Source organism: Arachis ipaensis, chromosome B3 (genome assembly GCF_059453495.1).
Source record: "Arachis ipaensis isolate K30076 ecotype BB chromosome B3, ASM5945349v1, whole genome shotgun sequence".
Classification (NCBI taxonomy): domain Eukaryota; kingdom Viridiplantae; phylum Streptophyta; class Magnoliopsida; order Fabales; family Fabaceae; genus Arachis; species Arachis ipaensis.
The window spans coordinates 127,977,016-127,999,318 of NC_142438.1; the positions used below are offsets into that span (position 1 = coordinate 127,977,016).

At 30.0% G+C, this 22,303-nt stretch overlaps 2 protein-coding genes across 2 annotated transcripts in view; both read left to right on the forward strand.

Moving 5' to 3' along the window:
* Window positions 1-22,303, forward strand: part of LOC107631143 (RNA cytidine acetyltransferase 1) — a 568,507-nt gene that overhangs the window by 360,530 nt on the left and 185,674 nt on the right. The gene's annotated exons all lie outside the window — the stretch shown is intronic.
* On the forward strand, window positions 3,223-8,041 carry LOC148572407 (histidine-containing phosphotransfer protein 1-like). The gene is made up of 6 exons (XM_088507972.1): window positions 3,223-3,354; window positions 4,476-4,609; window positions 4,716-4,787; window positions 7,393-7,473; window positions 7,583-7,655; window positions 7,863-8,041. Exons 1-6 carry the CDS (start codon window positions 3,289-3,291, stop codon window positions 7,905-7,907), a joined length of 471 nt encoding a protein of 156 aa, XP_088364098.1. The 5' UTR covers window positions 3,223-3,288; the 3' UTR covers window positions 7,908-8,041.

Consider the following 22,303-nt stretch of genomic DNA (forward strand, 5'->3'; position numbering starts at 1 on the left):
GCGCTCTTAACGACTATGAAAAGCTAACATCCAGGGCTTTCGAGCAATATATAATAGTCTATACTTTGCTCTGGAAACGAAAGTCCAAAACCGGCGTTCAATGTCTAAAAGGGAGCAGGTGGTGCCCAACACCAAAAAAGGAGAGCAAAGCTAGCGTCCAACACCCCAAAGGGAGTACCAACTCATGGAGACATCCCAAGCTCAGCCCAAACACTCACCAAGTGGGCCCCAAAAGTGGATTTTCGCACTAAGAGTCTAGTCTATCTTATTTTTGTAATCCCTAGTTGTTAGATTAGTATATATAGGAGAAGATCACCCATGTTTATGATCTTCTTCCTCCCCCATTACCTATTTTCGAATTACACTTTCTCTGTAAGCTATGACAACTAAACCTCCTATGTTAAGGTTAGGAGTTCTGCTGATTCTTATGGATTAATAATATCAGTGTTCTATTTCAATTTATGCTCTATTCCACTCTAAGATGTATCTTCGTTCTTCATCCTAATGAATTGGGAGTGTAACTTGACCGTCATCCTTATTCTACATGGGTTCTTGCGAGTTCCTGACGGGATGGTACTGAACCACAAGCTTGATTATACATCTCTTAGACGGCCAATCCGTGACTTCGTTGGAGACTTGGAGACATTAGTTCAGCCGAGGTACGGGGCGATTAGGGCCTTTGTGGTATAGGCTAGAATCATGAAGCAGCGTCCTCTGATCCGGAAGATTCGACCTTGTCTGTGGCGTTTTGAGTAGGATCACCAAGGGAATGGACTGCAGGAGCTTCACCCCGTTCAGATTGGATGACCACTGACTTGGTGTTTAATCTAAAGTAGAGGAGATTAATGACCACTGACCTGGCGTTAATCAATTACAACCTGCCATGGAATGAATTATCAGAAGTTAAAGTAGACAGTAAGAAAAGTTTATCCAGAAGGAGGAAGCATCTCTGAAACCTCAACCGTTCTCTTATCATTGATTTCACACCAATTAAGTAATTCTATCTTTATTCTGTTCTATGCATTTTTCCATAACAACTATATTTTCTATCCGCCTGACTAAGATCTACAAGATAGACATTGCTTGTTCAATCCAACAATCTCCGTAGGATCGACCCTCATTCACCTGAGGTATAACTTGAACGACCTGATGCACTTGCCGGTCTATCTATGCGAATGTTGCAGAGTCAATTTCGTGCACCACATCCAACATTTAATCGATTGTTTTGTGGAAACCTGAATTCCAATCGATTGAATTATGGAAAATTTGAAATTCAATCGATTGTTTTATTAATCCAATCGATTGATTTTTATAAGAAACACGATTTCACAACCCTATACTGATGTAACAGATCAAACATAAAATTTTAATCGATCAAGATTGCCAAAAAATCTATTACGATTAATGAAAGATTTAATTCGTTATTGTTTTTGTTTTTGATTATGATAGATGAATGATAAAATAATGATTTATAAAATAAAAAATAGATTTTATAATAATTAAATAATATATAAGAAATTAATTTATAATTAAAATTAGATAAGGACTATTTAGCAGTTATTAAAAAACTTAAAAAATATGTTTTGTTATGGGACCATTTAATAGTCCAAACGTCCTAGGACCATCGAATCCTTTACCATAAAACATATAAAAAAAATGTAGAAAATATTCGAACATTTATTCCAAAACTAAAAATATTAGAAAGATAGAAATAGCATTTTTTATTTTATTCTATTTTTTATTTTTAAAATATTTTTATTAAAAATAATTTTAAGTCAATCATATTTTTATACCTTATTTTTATTTTTATCAAAAATGAAAATGAAAACATAAAAAATTTTAGTATGTTAATGGTTTATTTGGAAACCTTATCAAAATTTTTTTATTAAGTTAACAATTAGTTTTTATACAGTATCAAAATAAATTACTATCTTATTATGCTATTTTAGAAAATTTGGTATCTCTTGTATATATGTAGTTAATTTTATATTTTCTTTGACAATATATAACAATAAAAAATATCAATTAAAAAAAATAAAATTGTAACCAAAATTAATTCCATTTTACTTATTTTGTTATTGATTCATTAGATTTATACCAAACGAATCAATTAATTAATATTAAAAATTTGTTAATGTAAATATATTTTTTTAACAAATAATTTATTAGTAAAATAATAGATAAATAAATATTAAATTTTAAAAATAAAAATTTAAAATAAAACCAATTTGTTGTCAATATTTTTTAATTTTTTATTGATTTTTTTAATTTTTATTATTGATACTTTTATAATTGATTTTCGATTTAAAAAATTATTTTTATAACAAAATTATTTCCTTAAACGAGATGGTCTTGTCTCTAAAAAATAAAAAAAATCAACAAATACATATTAATTTAGATAGTACATACTCAATATTAAATGAAATAAAAGAACTCAACAAATATAAATTTAATTTTAATAAGAGTTTTACTTTTTTTTTTTTCTTACTTACCTTATCTATGTAGCCCAAAAATACAAGGAAAAAAGGTCTAAAATAAAAAACTAAATGAGTCAAATTAAATTAAAAAAAGTTTGAAAAAAATTACTTTTTCAAGAAAATGTATGTATAAACTAAAAATAAAGAATGGATACTCTTACAACATAACATGTTGAAGGAGGAGTTGACATTGAGAACTGAGAAGGAAGGAAAAAAATAAGAGCGTGGAAATACATAAAACATATAAAGAAGAGTAGAAAATGTTGGAACATTTATTCCAAAACTAAATGCCGTGTTTTAAGTTAAAAATATTTTCAAAAGTTAAAATTAAAAATATTAAAAAGATAGAAATAACATTTTTAATTTTGTTCTATTTTTTGTTTTTAAAAATATTTCTATTAAAAATAGTTTGAAGTCAATCATATTTTCATACCTTATTTTTATTCTCATTAACACCCAAACTTTAGTGTGTTAATGGTTTATTTGGAAACCTTAATAAGTTCATGCTTTTTTCCTTTACCCCTATATGAAAAGGAAATAAAAGTTAGTAAAATATTAATGCCAGATTTTATTTTGAGTAAAGTTTAATGCCAAATTAATATATTGGGTTAATAGCATTAATAACTTAACAAATGTTGAAGAAACGTGCTTACTGAGAATTTTTGTGAATATCCAACCTTATCACATTTCTAATGATTATTTAAACAAGTTCACATATATAACATTGAGCATGCGCGACCAGATTCTTCTTGTTCTATCACTATATAGTTCTTAAAAAAAAAAAACAAGATTTGTTTGTTCACTCTCAACAATGCCGCCGGAAGTCGCCCATTTGAACTTGCAACTCTTGCAAACTATTCAAACCATGAAACAAGAGGTTTTTCTCTAAACTCCTCATTGAATTGGAAATAAACTTAAAAAAAATACTGTCAACTTTTCTAGAAGACTTATTATGGTTGATATCATTAGTGTTTGGTTGGCTGTGATGTCCTTTGTTGTTTTAGTTTGAAACTATAGAGGCACCAAGCAGGATGATTTATTTTGGGTTAACCACCAAAACACCTCCGAATTATTCAAACGCTGACAAAAATGCACCCAAATTTTACTATCGACAAAAATGCTTTCAAATAATTTAAAAACACAACAAAAATATCCAAAAGTAAATATATATTTTCAAAAAATGTCTTAGAAATTGAATTTTGATGCAATTTTTTGCAAGTATAATTATAAAATTGAGATATTATTATCCTTAAAATTTGATGATTTTTCGTTAAGTATATATTTTTCTTATAATTTTTTTGTTAATAACCAATAATACTTTTAAAAAATTACAAAAAGAAAAATATGTACTTAACAAAAAATTACCAAATTTTAAAAACAATAATATCTCATTTGTTTAATCATGCTTGCAAAAAATCACATCAAAATTCAATCTCTAATGTATTTTTTGAGAAATACATATTTAATGTTATTTTTTTTTTTTGCAAAATTATCTAACATTAAATATGTATTTCTCAAAAAATAAATTAGAGATTGAATTTTGATGCGATTTTTATCAAGCATGATTAAAAAAATGAGATATTATTATCCATAAAATTTGGTGATTTTTTGTTAAGTATATAATTTTTATGTAATTTTTTTGTTAACAACCAATAATACTTTTAAAAAATCACAAAAAAATACATACTCACCAAAAAATTACCAAATTTTAAGAATAATAAGATTTCATTTTTCTAATCATGCTTACACGAAATTGCATCAAAATTCAATCTCTAAGGTAATTTTTGAAAATACATACTTACTGTCGGGTATTTTTGTTGTATTTTTAAATTATTTAAAGCTATTTTTGTCGATAGTAAAATTCAGGTGCATTTTTGTCGGCGTTTGAATAATTCGGGAGCGTTTTTGGTAGTTAACCCGATTTATTTTTGAAACACAGTTTGATTTATTGATTTATTATTATAGTTGTTGTTCTGATCATTTTCTTTGATGTTATAGGGTTTGGCGGATGACTGTTTTACTTCTATCTATTTACTGAAAGAGAAAATCGAAGATCATTTTTTCCTTGAAGTGATTCCAGCATTTTGCTCTGATACCCGGGACGTCCTTAAAAGCTTGGCAGAAATGATGATGTAGTTTTGATCTTATGAGTTATGATTTTATCCGTTACATCAAAATAATTACATGCGTAATTTTTTGGCTAATCATGTCTTTTTTTTTTTCTTCCCTCTAATGTAGAAAACAAGATGATAATTGGAATTATGATCAGATGCTGGAGTACGTTTATAAAATTAAAGGCGCTGCCGTAAGGTAACTACCCGATGATATGAATTTTGTATAGAATAAATGAGTAATATATATTATACAATTAATAACAAAATTTATTATTTTTTGTCCATATTTAGTGAACATTCTAAATTCTAAATTTTAAGTACTAAATTTTAAATCTTGAATTTTAAACTCTATATTTTAATAATATAAAAAATAAAATATATTTTTTATTCTTAAAATTTGTCAAAATTAAGGTTTTAAAAATATTTCTAAATTTTATTTTGTTGAGGAAGTATAGGGAGCCAATGGAATATCTGTACAATGTGTACAATAGAGGTTTAGGGATGTCCGATTCATTATTAGAGATATTACTATTAGTGTTACATTTTCCTATCAGCTTAAGCTTAATTTTGTTCCAAAGTTTTTCGATTTATATCAAATATATTCCTAACAACTAAATTTTTAAAAAATTTAAGATCAATCCAACAATAATATATCATAATTATACGTCTAGTTTGCTTGTGTTGAAGGTTGTTTTCGTGAAATTATTACTGAATTGATCCTAAGTTTTTTCAAAAATTAGTCATTAGCTTAGGGTATTTGATGAAATCGAAAATTTTTAAGACAAAATTAAAAAAAAAATTAAAGATAGTTTTATCATTTTTAACAAATTTCAAAAATAAAAAATATATTTTACCCTAATATAAAAATAAGATGTTCGTTAATATTAATAAAAAATATTTATCCCTTAATATTTTTCTTTTGTACATGTATATTACGTTATAGTATAAGATTGAACCTGTATCATATGTGTGTTTAATTTCTTACAAGCTTGGGTGTCATGTATGTTAGGTATACTTTTAAATTTTATTAAAGAAAATGTTAAAGATTAATATTTTAGATCAATATTTTATTTTTATACTATTAAAATTAAAAATTAAAAATTAAAATAGATACTAATTTGGTAAGTCATATAACATTATTCTTTTTAAATAAGATACTAATTTTTTTTATAAATTATGTTGTTATTGATATTGAGGTCAATGTTTTAAGAGCTTGGTGAGATTGCCTATCAAATTAAGTTGACATGATGACGGTTTAAAACTAGATCTTTTTTACAGTATCTAAAATTTACTTGTTGGATTTAAAAATAAAAGGTTAGATCCCACTTTATTCTCACACTATTTTTAGATAAATTAGACAAAATTTTATAAGCTCCAAAAAATTCTCCTTAAAACTATCAATATTTTTTTATTAATATTAAATAATCGAATCCCCTAAAATTATATTTTGAAATTTAGATGATTTGGGATTGTATTTCTTGTTTATAAGTTTGTATGAGTTTTATATTAAAATTTTATTATCTGTTAGCAAACAAAGTGATAGTAGAAGCGTGAAATTTATACAAGTAATACAAAAAAAAAAAATAAAAAAATAAAAAATTTTACTAAAGAAGTATAATTTAAGTATCTAACAAATAAAGTTAAAAACTGGATAACCACTTTATTTTAATTAAATCTCTAATGAAATATAATGTGATAATTAATAATGTTACTCCATCTTAATCAAATTCATTTGAAAAAGATCTTAAATGAATAACTATTTTATCCAAACTAAATTCCTGACACAGAGATATAAAATAATAATTTATGATATTTTACTCAAACCCAAATCTAAATTACATCCAAAATATCAAATCAAATTATGCAAATACTTAACTAAAATATAAAGAGAAAATACTAAAAGTATAAAATTAATCATCTCTAACTAAAAAAGTGACTACTAACTTAGTACATAAAATAAATATAAAAATACAGCACAAAAAAAAATCTTACAATTCCCTCTACAACAACTCCAATTTTAACACATAAAAATGGCATACATTAGTTTAAACCTAATCATCTATTTTATACTACTCCTATAGTAATATACAAGAAAAAAATATCTCTTATTACGTTTATCAACTTGACAACTTATCATATTTATCAGCTTGATATATTATAAGCTATAAATTTGTACAAGTTAAAACTGAGTTGAAATATTTACCTACCCATCACTATCTTTTGACCAAATTAAAGATGAAAAACATACTATAACACTTTTTTCTTTAGTAATATCTACTTATCTAGAGTCGAGTATTATATATTAAATTAGATTAATAACAACCTATTATTAAAACACTATTTATCAGCATAAACCTACTTATCCGCTACTATTAAAAAAGACCTATTAAAACATACACTATTTGATTGTAGACAATGAACAAATCAACAAAATATCTCATGCAAAATGATACAACAACAAACAAAGATGGTTTAGAACTTGAAGTATTGAGTTGGTTTGTGTCAACTGAAATATATGTTAATTGTGAAGATGCTAATGATATTAAAGGATTGTGAATTACTTTCATAGTAACACATCAAGTTCAACTTGGTCATTAAATTAACTAGAGTTTACTTAAGAAGCAATAAGTTTTTATTAATCAGAATCGCTAATAATCAATATTCTATTCCCTGGAATTCATTATTGATGTTGCTTATATTTCGTCTTCTGATCTCGTATAAATCTATGTTGTTGGCTTAACAATGGCATGCATTAATAATTTGTTAGTTATAATTATATTTCTTTGTGTGTTACGTTGCAGCTTATTAGGTCGTACTTCTCGCATGGCCGAAGCATGTGCTGCCATTGAACGCGCTATTATTAATATGACCTCTAAAGAAGAGTATTAATTGCAAACCTAAAACCTATATTTATTTGTTCATCAATGAAATTATTATTCAAGTTCCATGAAAACTTATTAGCAAAATTTCTTCTGTAATCTTTATATATAGGTGTTCGAAGGCACTGCATCAAGCTCAACGTGAATACGAAGCTGTCGAAGCAAAGCTCCACATTTGCCTTACGGTATATTGCATTTAAAACAAATCCATGTGCAGTTGCACATACATAGTTGCTTCCAAGAATATATAATAGTAAAGAATACACGTTTAAAATATATATTAAAAGTATTAGAAATAATATTATATATATATAGTTATTGCATTAAGCTTGTGCCAATTTAATTGCTATTTAATCTAAGTCCTTACAATGATACTCCCTTTTTTTTTTCAGCTTGAAAGAGGAATAGTTCTCTTAGCTTCGATGCACAAGCCCTGAAAGTGGAACTTGCTGTCCTCGACTATCTATGTCATTTTAGCTCTAATTAGGGTTACTATCTACATTCAATATAATTTTCTCTGTTAATTAGGGAAAATTGGTGTTTGAGATATCATCTCTTCGTAATTTATGAAAACCTCCATGTTTGACATATTTGTAGGAATGTGAAGCCAGTTTTGTGCTTAATTATTGTAGTGCAACTTCCATTTGGATTGAGTTAGCTAAACTAAATCTTATAATAAATTGCTTGAAGTAAATTTAAGTGATAATAGTATATTATTGTTATGATAGGCGGCTTTCGTTTATAAATATAGGACATTAAAATAAAGATACAGAGACAAAATTATATTTTATAAAAAAATATAGATATAAATATTATATTTTAAAATATTAAATTAGTATATTTTATATTTTTTTTTATAAAAAATATAAAGACATAATTTATTTTTTTATTATTTTTATCAATTTTCATAATAAAACAATAATTTCTTATCATTATATTTTTTCTAAATTTTTTTATAAAAAATAAAATAATAATTTTTTATCAGTATCTTTTAGATCTTATTTTTAATATTTTATTTTATTCTATTTTTAAAATCAAACGCAATCATATGAATGCTTATAATTTTATGGTTTATGATTTTTTTAATTATTTAAATTCAATTTGAATGCTAATAAATTTTAATTCAAATGGTATAATCTCTTCATTCTCATAAAAAATCTTAGATTCAACTCTCACTCTTAACTTTAGAAAAAAATTTCAATTTCAACGGCTTAAGTTTTAAAGATAAACTAAACATTAATAATGTTAGGAAGAAGTTGAATTTGTAATTTTGTATATGTAAAAATAGGTTGGTAAAATTTGAGACATAAGGACGAAAAAAATATGAGTAACGTATACTTGTGTTTTCATAAATAATATAAAATAAAGCTCTAAAACTCAAGGTTGTGAGAACTAAATCAGTGAATAAATGGATAGAGTGACAGATTTAGTGGTTCAGAGATTTAATAAAAAATTTAACCAAAATTTAATCGGAATTCAATTAATTTAATTAAATATAAAATAAAATTATTAAAAATTTAATATACAAATTTTAAATATTTAAATTTAATAATTTTTAAATTAATAAAATTCACAATTTTATAATTTTACATAATAATTTGTTCATATTTTATTATTAAAAATTACAAAATAAAATTTTTTTAAATAACTTCTAAATTCTAATGAACTAGTCACTAATAAAGTAATGAGTAATCATCAATATTCATCAATCAAAAACAAAAGTATAGAATAAGAAAACTTTTAAAAATAATTTCTAATAATTTAAAAATAGAAAAATCAAAAAATTCAAAAACAAAAAAATTAAACAATTAATCCAAACTCAACATTACACCACCATTAACTCCAACTCAAAACACGACAAACAGATAAAAACAACAACGTAAGATGTAAGATTTAAGATTTTAAATTTTAGATTTTAGATTTCAGTAACTCAATAAAATTAACAAAATAAACAACCATAAATTAAAGCAAATATAGATTTTAGATTTGAGAGCTCTAAGGTGTTCATCTATACTGGAGAATGGAAATCGTATTCCTATGTTGCAATCTATGGATCCTCCATGGCTCTTGCAGGTTGAAGTTTGCAGCGCACAATCCTGATTGTTTAGGCACATAACTTTAGAGTTATCTGAGCACTTAGCACACCCATCTCTTTTCCAATATAAATTTTGTAGCCTGCCTTTCTGAAACTCAAGGACTTGCATAACGGCATTTCAATTGGTTCTTAATGAGGATCTATGATCATGGAAATCAAATAAAACCCGCAGAAAAAATAAGCCTCAAAATGAATCTCCTTACAAGAGTGAAATTGGTTACGGTGAATGAGCTGTTTGCAATAAAAGCAGGAGGAGACCTTGCCACGTATTTTCGGCCAGAAATGCAACCATATAGTCATAAGAATCCTAGACCGAGAAAACTAGTATGAGATTCGAGACAACAAAATCAACAAGAAGCTTGCGCAGGCGGATGAGAAAGGGGTTTAGGGTTGGGTTGGAGTCACATAGAGAGTCAGAGAGAAAAAGGTGGGGTGGGGCGACGAGCTTACGCAGGCGAAAGGAAGGAGACGACGATGGAGAGGGGAATGCGGTGGCTGGGTAGGAGGAGAACAAAGCTGGGAGACGGTTGGGGGACGAAGAAAATGATTTTAGAAGGGGGAAGGTTACATGTTTAGAGTTGGATTTGGAAATTGGGACTATGTTAGTGGGTTTTTTTCCTGGCATCAAAACAATACCGTTTCTGAGACAAATGACAAAATCGGACCTTAAAAAAATCCGTACGATTCGACTGATTCACCGGTTAACTATCGATTTAGCTAATTTTTTAATCGATTTTTTGCAAGGCGGTTTCGGGAGTCAACCAGACCGGTCAAATGATTAGTTCTTGGTTAATCTAGTCGACTGACTGGTTTTCAGAACCTTGCTAAAACCAAGTAAAATACTTAACCAAATCCAATCAAGTTGTTATCAAGGATTTTAAATTCATGTGCATACTTTACTTCACCCATATTGCTGCTGCATCATCATCATTCTTCCTTTTCTTCTTCTTTTTCACTCCTGATGCTGCTGTTTTTTTTCTCCTCCTTTTTTTCATCTTTCTATTTTGTTATCGTTGTCATAACCACCACCACCACTTCCTCCTCCTTCTCCTCCTCCTCCTCCTCCTCCTCCTCCTCCTCCTCCTCCTTCTTTTTCCTTCTCATCCTTCTCCATCATCATCATTATCATCATATTTTAGCTAACCGCTGGAATAACCGCCGCTAAACGTCTATCAATTTTGCGGTGGTTGCTAAATAGCAAATAAACGAAAATAGCATTTATTTTGTGGCGGTTCTAAACCGCCGCCAAATTTTAGTATTTCCATTCATAGTTATTAGAATCGGACCGGACCGTCCGGTGGTCCAACCGACTCAATTATTAAACCCGCGCTTCTACCAATAGACCTACAACGTGTGGATCACGGTAGAATATCAACTATGTAAAAGGAAAAGTTTTAACAATGTCATATTACCACCAAGCCAAATATCTCTTCAATGTATATAGCGCTAATAATTATATATATCATATGAACACATTTGATTGCCACACAATTTTTTGTTGTATACTTTATATCTGATCATAGTTATTATAGGCACCTTATATATTGGGTAAAATACACAATTAAATCAAATGGAGGACCAAATTACACAATTCTACCAAATTGAAAAATATTACCAGGATCTCCCAAAAGTACATTCTTATGTAATTCGAATCAGTCTCATTCAAATTAGACAAACCAACACTAATTCGAATTAGTCCTATTTGAATTAGTAGTAATGCTTGTAATTCGAATTTGTCCAATTTGAACTATGCATACATGTAGTCTTAGAATAGTTCGAATCAGGGTGATTCGAATTATGCACACTAGGATGTCCCTAGTAATTCAAATGGGTCTACTTCGAATTAATTTTGGACCATAGTAGATCGAATTAATTTACATCTATTTATATATGATCCAATCTTATATAAAGAGTATAATAAAGAGTACATTTAATAATATCCATAATGAATTCAATAAAGAGTACATTCAATCATAAATAAAAAATAATAATTATAAATATTTTTTATAAATTATTAAAAATCAAATATTTTCTAAAAATATTTATTAAGATTTAGAATTTACTCTTTAATATTTAAAATTAGTGAAATATTTGCCAAAAACATTATATTTTGTTGGTCAGTTAGCATTATTGAATCTATTAACCATGATAATATGCAGATGATTGATTGGTTTTCATATAAAAATATTTTTATTCTATTTAGTATTTAATTTTCATAAAACATGAATTAATTTTGAATTTAGTTATTATAAATTCTTATATTTAAGAATACAAGTTAAGATTGTTATTAAAAAAATTTAAATTTTTTATTTTAATAAATACTCAACAAATTATTAAAATAAAAAAATTAAAATTTAAAATTATAATTTTGGTAAAATTATAAAGTTTTGAATTTTTAAGGTTTAATTACTCTGCAGGTCCCTATAGTTTCACCAAATTTTCAATTAGGTCCCTATAGTCTTTTTCTTTTCAATTGGTTCCCTATACGTTAAATTTTTTTCAATTAAGTCCCTACCGTCAGAATAACGTTAAAGATAACAGAATATTCTTGGTAAAAAACGAATATTCTAATGATTTAGTTGTAATAACTAGTTAAACAAGCATGTATTTTTCTAAAATACCAAAAGAGCCCCTGCATCTTATCCCAAAGAAAAAAAAAACCTAACTAGCCCTCAGTTGCTCTGTGGAGATCGTGTTCATTGTCATCTCCTGCATCTGTCCGTCGTTTTCATCCCTTTGTGGCGTCGTCTGCAACGGACGCTTGGTGGTCGGCCGTCCGTCGCCTCCTTCTCTCTGCGTTGGTCTGTTCTGCGTTATTCTGTTCGGAAGTATTTTGCGCTATTTTTCCATCCAAGCCGTCGCCGTCCCTCGCGGTGCTTCGCCTCGCCTGACGTCGCTGCGCCGCACTGCACCACGCCGAGCCTCGCCGCGCCTGACCTCCCGTCTGGCCTCTCGTCCCCGCGCTGCGCCTCTCCTTGATCTCCCTGTACTCGATCTGTCACAAAACAGGTAACATATAAAAATTTGATTTTTTTTTTCAGTTTTTAAAACTTGATGTAACAAGTTTATGCTAATTTTAATTTTCAAAAAATATGGCATTGGTTGAGTATCTATTTTTTGAATTGATTTCTGGATTGTTTTGATATAGTAATTTAGAATTTACAATATGAATATTTATGTAAAGAAATTTTGTTAATTGGTGAATTGACATATAAATTAATTTTTTGCTAAATTTGGGTTTGGTTGGTGATGCAAAAACTGTTGTGGATATTCTGAATAAGGAGATTAAGGATGATCCTTTTTATTTGGTCAAGAACCACCTTGGGTGGAAGCTGTATGAATGAAGTCTAAGAATAATGTGGTGAAGATGGAGGCTCAGATTGACTAGGTTGGATGCAGGACTTGCGACTACAGTGGCTTGTTCCGATTGACTTATTGCAGTTGAAGAAAATTTTGGATTCGAATTTAGTACCATGGATCTTCATCTTCACCATAGTGATGCAAAGATGATAGAATTATGCTTCTTTATCAAATTTCAGTCACAGGCATTGACTGTGTACATAGGTATTTATAAATATCTATGTTGGGTGTAGTAGTAACTACTATTTGGATTCATATTTCAGAAATAAGGGAACGTTATTTGGTTATGTTGTGATGTAGTAGTTGTATTCTCAAAGTTTCAATCAAACAAAGGACTACTTGATTATTGCACTTTCCAACTTTGCAATTTGTTAGATTATATAGCGATAATTGGGAAATTTCTTTTTATTTGCATCTGATTAGTAATTCTGAGAGTGATTTTTTTGGTTTTAAGATCTATATGTGGTTTCATTTTGTGATTTTGATCACATTATCTAAGATTTAACACAAGGTATATACTGCTGAACTATACTTATATTTATCTATTTAATGGTTCTTTTATTGTGTTATGTGGATTGATATTCTTATCTTTAGTTATATTTTCATCATCATATAATGGAATGGTTTTTATTTTAGTCTATACATTATTGTTAACTAACAACTAGAATTAAGATCTTATATGAGTGTCTTGCCATGTCGGAGTGTTCTTTTACTATGAATGTCTTGCCAGGATCCATCCAAAGGAGGTGGAACTTGTGGATTTGATACCCAGACAGAGAGTTTCATGTGCCTTTGTGAGAATAAAAATTTCACTACTCATTGCAAAGGTATCTTACAACCTCAATAATATAATTCTGCCCTTTTAGTAAAGTAATGATCATGAATTGAATTTTGTATGTTATTTTATAGATTATAATATTACACTGCACAATACAAGGGCACATGTAATTGCAGGTAGTTATTGCTAATTGAAGTAGTGTATTGATTATTATTCATAGCAAACTTTTTCAAGTTGAAAATGAGGGTAATGTGTTGTGTCTGTAAGAACAGTAATTGGCATTTTGGTTGCTGGGACATTTGGAATTAGAGCAGGTATTTGGTACTTGAAGAAAGTGAGAGCTAAAGCATCACTAATATGTGGAGTCCAAAATAATGAGAATAGACTCTTTTATCTGATATATAATTCTTTCTTTAGAAAAAAGTTACGTTAATAAATTCTTTATCTTGTTGTATTATATAAAATTTGATTTGTTACATTTTTTGGGGATAATTTTGACAATTCATTTCATATATACTTATTATTATTATTTCTATTTCATTTTATCTGATCCTTTTTTTTGTATGTTTTTAATATAAGATATTTTGAAAGTTAAAAAAAAGGAGGTATTTTTGTTACAATTTATATATAAATAAGCAAAAGAATGATAGTGACAAAATAAAAAGGATTATAGGAATATCTTTCATTGAATATTTATAATTTTATCGAATTTTTAATTAGGTCCCTATACTTTTTTTCTTTTCAATTAGGTCCCTAAGGGTATACAAGTAATTTCACAATTCACTAACATTTTTTTGACGTTTAACGTTAACATGGACTAAATTGAAAAAAAAAAATAATGTATAGGGACCCAATTGAAAAGAAAAAAAGTATAGGGACCTAATTGAAAATTCGGTGAAACTATAGGGACCTGCAGAGTAATTAAACCAATTTTTAATGAGTTGTAGAAAATATTTTTAATTAGTTCAGAGTATGATTTTATTTTCTTCTTTTACATCCATGTTTGAATGTAAATTTAAATGCCAATAAAGTAAAGAAGAAAATCTTATTGGTAAATTTGTTCACATGAGTTAACATATATAACTTATTTAACTTGTGAATTTTTTTTACGTAAAACGAATGTAGAAAAAGTGTTACGAGTTTAAGTAACAATGATTTAAACATATGTAGTTTAACATAGTAGTGTTTACTTAACTAGATTATACCCAGATGGTTATTACTAAAGAAAATATTGCAATATGTGGTAATACGCATTTTGCGACGGTTTAAACAAAACCGCCGCAAAATATAAAACAATAACTCATCCGACGGTACATATAGCGGCGGTTTTCAAAAAGATGCCGCTAAATGTAGTCCTGATTGTAACCCCAACAAATGACCGCCGCTATATGTGCCACAGGTTGCTGTTTTGCAGTAGTTTTATAAAACCGCTGCAAAATTTCTGCCGCTATTTGCCGGAATTGTTGTAGTGGTTATCGTCAAGTTTTTGCACTTTTTCTGATTAATTTCACTGCGTTATCTACAAAATTTTTCACTTATTTTTTTTCTATAAAAACTTTTAAATTTGCAACTCAAGTTTTCATGAAATAATTTCTTAGTTCCATCACCTCATTTTGTTGTGTTCGGTTGCTTGTCACAGTGAGGGGTCAATTGGGTGCCACGTCAAGAGCAACGGGTGAAAGTGGGAGGAATCAGGAGCTGGGCGCGAGCTCTACGAGGAGTGATGTTGTCCCGATCGTCGGTGGCTCCGCAGGTGGGGCCACCTGCAAGGACACTCCGATGCTAAAGTAAGCGTCCGTACGATGAGGTGGCTAATTAGGGTAAATGTTACATGCCTCTGGAGAAGAGTAGGTCCCTCCCCTTTTATACCTTGTGCTCGGGTGGGCCTTCTTCTGGCTTGGACCCGTTTGCCTAGAAGCTTTTGCCAGCTGTCCAGGTCTTTGTTGAGAGGAGGAGTGACGCGCGGATCACTTTGCCGATATGGGTCATGGACCCGTCGGGTCAGTAGTCCATAACTTGGACCCCCGACCCTTATTGGGCCTGGTCGGAACAAGTTGAAAATTTTAGTATTAGAGTAAAGATATTTTCGGTGTTAGAGTGAACACATTTTGGTGATAATGTTGTTTCTGCAGAATTCAATTCAATAAGAATGAACACATAGAGAGTCAGAGAGAAAGGGGGTGGGGGTGGGGGTGGGGCGACGAGCTTGCGCAGGCGAAGGGAAGGGGATGACGACGGAGAGGGGGAATGCGGTGGCTGGGTAGGAGGAAAACAAAGCTGGGAGATGGTTGGGAGACGAAGAAAATGATTTCAGAATGGAGAGGGTTACACGTTTAGGGTTGGATTTGAGAACTGGGACTAGGTTAGTGGGTTTTCTTTTTTTTTTTCTGGCATCAAAACAACGCTGTTTCTGAGACAAATGACAAAATCGAACCTTAAAAAAATCCGTCCAATTCGACTGATTCACCGGTTAACTATCGGTTCAGCCAGTTTTTTAACCGATTTTTTACAAGGCAGTTTTGGGGATCAATCAGATCGGCCAAATGATTGGTTCTTGATTAATTCAGTCGACCAACCAGTTTTCAGAACCTTGCTAAAACCAAGTAAAATACTTAACCAAATCCAATCAAGTTGTTATCAAGGATTTTAAATTCACGTGCGTACTTTACTTCACCAATATTACTGCTGCATCATCATCATTCTTCTTCTTCTTCTTTTTCACTCCTGATGCTGCTGTTTTTTTTTCTTTTTTTCCTCATTTTTTTCATCTTTCTATTTTGTTATCGTCATCGTAACCGCCACCACTACTTCCTCCTCCTCATCCTCCTTATTTTTTTGTTTGAATTTATTCTCCCCCTTCTTTTTCCTTCTTATCTTTCTTCATCATCATCATTATCATCATTATCGTTATCGTTATCGTCATTATTGTCTTCTTCTTATACGTATTGTCATTATCATTATCATTATTGTTATCGTCAAATTTTTGCACTTTTTCTAATTAATTTTTTTGCATTATCAACAAAAATTTTCACTTATTTTTTCTATAAAAACTTGTAAATTTGCAACTCAAGTTTTCATGAAATAATTTCTTAGTTCCATCACCTCATTTAGTTGTGTTCGGTTGCTCGTCACAGTGAGAGGTCGATTGGGTGCCACGTCAAGAGCAACGGGTGAAAGAGGGAGGAATCAGGACCTGGGCGCAAGCTCTATGAGGACTGGTGTTGTCCCGATCGTCGGTGAGTCGGCGGGTGGGGCCACCTATAAGGACACTCTGATGCTAAAGTAAGCGTCTGTACGATGAGACAGCTAATTAGGATAAATGTGATGTACCTCTGGAGAGGAGTAGATCTCTCCCCTTTTATACCTTGTGCTTGGGTGGGCCTTCTTCTGGCTTAGACCCGTCTTCCTAGAAGCTTCTGCCAGCTGTCCAGGTCTTTGTTGAGATGATGAGAAGTGACGCGTGGATCACTTTGTCGATATGGGTCATGGATCCGTCGGGTCGGACCTCCGACGCTTATTGGGCCGGGCCAGAACAAGTTAAAAGTTTCGGTGTTAGAGTGAAGACATTTCAGTGTTAGAGTGAACACATTTTGGTGCTAATTTTGTTTCTGCAAGAATTCAATTCAATAAGTATGAACCTATATTCATTCAACTAAATCAGACATTTTAGTATTATTTTTTAAATTTTTATGTGTTGTTTTATATATGAGATAAACATTCAATTCATTGAATGTGTAATGTTTTTTTAGAAAGATTCAAATTTTTTGTGTCATGTTACTAAATTTCTCGTGTCAATTTTAAGTAATTTTGGTGCTATCTTGTTTCATTTTACAGAGTTAATGTGATATTTTAGTATGCGATTTACATTTTACATATGTATTGTTGCATTTAAATTTCAGTGTCAATTTAAATAAAGTTTGGTGCTATTTTTGTTTCTGATAAGAATTCAATCCAATAAATATGAACATACATTCATTCAACTGAATAAAATTGTAATATAGTACAGATATGTTCATTCAAGTCTAATATGAGAAATAATACTCTTAAAAGAAGAAGTAAGAGCAACGCACTACAAGATTCTTACTAATTGATAGAGGTTTTATAGTGGAGGTTTTTAAAAACCTCCCCAACATGATCTATTTGTGACAATTTACAAAACTCCCAAAAATAAAAATCTCAGTATTTTAAAGGCCTAAATAAACTTTCAAAGCCCATAGTAAAGATGCAAACAAAATTTAGCTTCGAGTAGCTTCGAGTGAGATGGAGAGTGAGCAAGACCTAATCGTAACCGTCGCCGTCGCCGTCGCCGTGCCGTTTCTACCGCCACTGCCACCGCCACCGCTACAGCCATTCATCTTCCAGCGGCGAAGAAAGCGACAAAAAGAAAATCTTCTCCTCCAAAAACAAATTCTCTTCCCGCAATGCTTCTTCCAAGTACAATTTCGTTAAGGTCCGTTTCGAAACCTCAATTTCAATATAGATATTGAAAATTTTCTTCATTGCATGAATGCACATAATCAATCATTTTGGAATCTATTTTCTGTTCAGTTTCAATTGGTTTATTTTCTTCTATAGTACGAATATCGATTCCTTTGTGTTTTATGCTTATAGGTGACGGTGCGGTTGGGTGATAATGCGGATCACTACTATGTTCTGTCCAGATTTTTGCTCAGTAGGATGCTAACTGTAACCAAGGTATGAAAATTCACTCTTCAATTGTTCATTCTGCTTATGAGTTACTTTAGATGGATAGGACTGAGATTGGATTGTGTTGAAAAGTGTTGTGCTTGCCCTTATAGACTGGATTTAATGCTGCAATGTGGATTCGATTTGGTTAGTATCATTTGTGATTTGCTTGTTGGTTGCAGATTCCAAATCATGTAGCTATTAAAATTGCTCTTGAACTGAAGAAGCTGCTCATTGACAATAGCCTTCAAGATGTGTATGCATTATTCGGTAACTATTTCAGTGGGTCAATTCCAGAGTGGATAGGCCAAAAGAAAAACCTGCAGTTTCTTGATTTCTCTCAAAACTTGTTCTACAAAACCATTCCTTCAAATTTAGGTGACGTCGTTAGAATGACTAGATATTGGGAAAAATTCATTTCTCTATCTTTCTAAACCATCCACTGTATTCTAATGATACTGATCTTTGTTGCTGGTGGTAACTTTCTGCCTTTGGTAGGGAAATGGTCAGTGCTGGTTTATCTGGAACTCTTTCGTCAGGAATTGGAAATTTGAGCCATCTCCGAACATTGTGAGTGTCTCTCTTATTCTTCACATAAATTGCCTATACTTTTCAAACTTAATGGTGAATTGTGGTGTATTGTTGACTCAGATGCTATTGAGTTTATAACTATGATTTTATATACATAATAATTGTAAAAAAATTAACCTATCTTTTTTTTGGGTCTATTAGCTTTTGAAGTCAAGGCTTTGAAGTGTAGAAACATATAGATATAGACTTTTTTTACTTAAGCTGTTGTGTAACACTGCTTAAGCTTTTGAAGTCAATAGCAGAATCCACTTTTGTTGTTCCAACTTAGTTGACACATGCTTGCTTTGATTATTTATTGGTAAGAGTAGTTATTCTTGACTAAAAATTAATCCATCCAAATTTTGAAAAGGAAAAGTAAACTAGTTGGTTTAGATTGTTAGAAAAATAAATTAAATTTTGACTAAGTATTTTATTTATTTATTTATATATTGTGTGCTACAAAAGAATTTCAGGTTTTTATGATGGCTGAGTCAGGGGTGAAAAAATTTAGCCCAAACATCAAGAAGACTGGAAAAGGTGTGCTCCCTAAAAATGAAAAAGGTACGATCCCTAACAAGCTTCAGAATGTTCTTAAGGTAGGTCAATCAATTATATATTTTCAGCTCATGGACATGTTATTGTTAATTAGCATTTCATTTCACTTTATGGACATGTTCTATCTTATAGAAAATCTTATTTTTGTACATGAAATTTTTTTGGATCTTAATGGTGTATTGTTTTTAAGCCAATAGTGAGACAATAATATAAACCATGCATTTCAGGTCCATATTACTAATGCTAAAATATGGAATGCATAGGATCCAAGTATCAAGGAACTGGCTGAACAGATCAGCTTGAGGAGAGAATGGCACGCATAAAAGAAGATCCATCTTTGAAGCATATTTTAAATGAGATAGAGACTGGTGGTCCTACTGCTATGATGAGGTTTGGATGGCAAAATTTCTTATCTTTTTGACCATTTCAAAATTTCTTTCAGTTCAATGTTTTCCAAATTTTAAATAATTTCTAAAGTGTTTCAGGTTGTTTGTGCAATTTGTAACACTGAGCAGCCGGTAAGTATTTTCTTCCAACTTATTTATTGGAGATGGACTAGGCTGAATTTGATGCATAATTCCAGCTAGGAATTGTTAATATTCTTGCTTCTTCAATGATGCTGAATTTTTTTTAATCAATTTGCAGATAGGAAAACAACAGTTTCATTGTGATGATTGTAGAATCTGTAGGTGCGGTTCACTTAGCTGTATTTGAGTATATCCATATCTTATGTCACCTGAATTTATGACATACAAGCTAATTTTTTATGATCTAATTTGAAAACAGGGTTGGTGGTCAAGAGAACTATTTCCACTGCGAAAAGTGTGGTATGCATTCATCATTCAATCAGCATTGTGCATTTTTTTCTTTACCTTTTGTTTGTTTTTTCTAAGCTTGTCTATACTTTGTTTTTCTGTGAATAATTAGAAGAATTTACTGCTTTCAGGCTTTGGTTTATCAGTATCATTGAATAATTTTTAAATTTAGTCCTTGATCAATGGCATGTAAGGTCATGTTATTCATAAAATAATTTTTTGTGAATAATCTGCAGGGTCATGATATTTACTTACACTACGTAATAATCATTTGTGTGAAGAACTCTATAGACATGTGCATTACTGAAGTTGCTGTTATTACAATTATGTAAGTATATGATATTGAAAAATTGAAGTTATTTTATTTTATTTTTTTAATAAAAAACAAGTAATAGTTATGAAGAACAATAGCATATGTAATTATGTTTGGAATTATTGACATTGAGAACTTTTATATAGAGAGAGTTATCTTATATTGAGAAATTATTATTTTTTTGGTGTCATTGAGGAATTATTGTGCTATAAAAGATTTAGTTTTTAAATTTTAAATGTTAAAAAAACTTTTAATTTGAGTAGTGCGTAAATGAGAAAATTAATTTGTGGGGGTTTTAAACTGCCACAAAAGTGATTTAAAACTGCCACAAAACACCAGTATAAAACTCCCACTAAACACACACAAAACCCCCCACTGAATAGATCGTGGAGGTTTTTAAAAACCCCCACAAAAGACCTCGTGGCACCTCAAATTTTGGAGGTTTTAGAAACCCCCAAAAACCATTTGGTGGGGGTTATAAACCTCCACAAATAAGAAAAAAAATCTCCACAAATAAAAAAAATCTTGTAGTGAACAGAAAAAAAAAGAAAAAATAATCATAAGAAAAAATGCATCATTAAAAAATATATTTTTTGTGTTTTTTAAGCAAAATTTTGGTATTAAAATTCAGAAATTTCTGTGCCACAATTAAAAAATTCGGTGTTATTTTTCGATAAATTATGCATAATTCAAAACTCTCCTCCTCCTCTTCCTCCTCGTCATCATCCTTCTCTCCCTCATTATCATTATCATTATCATCTTGTTTCACATTTCCATGATTCTTGTTTTACCCTCTTAACAAGAACTTGTGTCACAATTAAAAAATTTTGATGTCAAAATTGAGAAACTTCTATATTATGCTTAAAAAATTTCGATATTATTTCTGATAAATTTTGTATAACTCAAAACTCCTCATTTTCTTCTTCATCATCATGATCTTTTTCTTTTCTTGTTCATCTTCTCCTTCTTGTTTTATTTTCTCATAATTCTTCTTATTTTACCCCTTAACAAGAATAAAAAAAAAATCAATATATATATATATATATATATATATATATATATATATATAATGCTACAAAATCACCCAAAAGGGAAGGAGGAAAAAAAAGTGCAATAACAACAACAAAAGAACGATGATGAAGAGGAAACATACGAAGAACGTAAAGAGGTTGAGAAGTTTGAGCGTGTAGACACACTCTCAAGAAATTGAAGCGTGTAGACACACTCTCACTAATAAAACTAATTTTTATTAAGATTGGATCAATCTTGATTGTCAAAAAAATTTAAATGTGTAGTAAAATTAAGCACTATATAAATATAATAGTAGATATATTACGAAAAATCTGATATAAAATCTCGGTGTACACTTATTAAAAACTATTAATATTAGAGTACTCTATTCTCATTTTTCTATTTCATATCTATTTTATCTTTTTTATTTATTATTTTAAAACAAATATTATAATCTAAATATTTTTGTTACGTCAAAACCCTAATTATGATTGAAATGAAATTCCTAAATCAAGATCCAACGTCCAATCTCCATTGCCATTATTGATTTTGGAAAATCAGTAAAGGACCGCGTATGCATTTTCTCCGATCGATCATTTTGAAACACGGTGGCTCTCCTACTCCACTACCTACACCTTCCAGAAGATTCT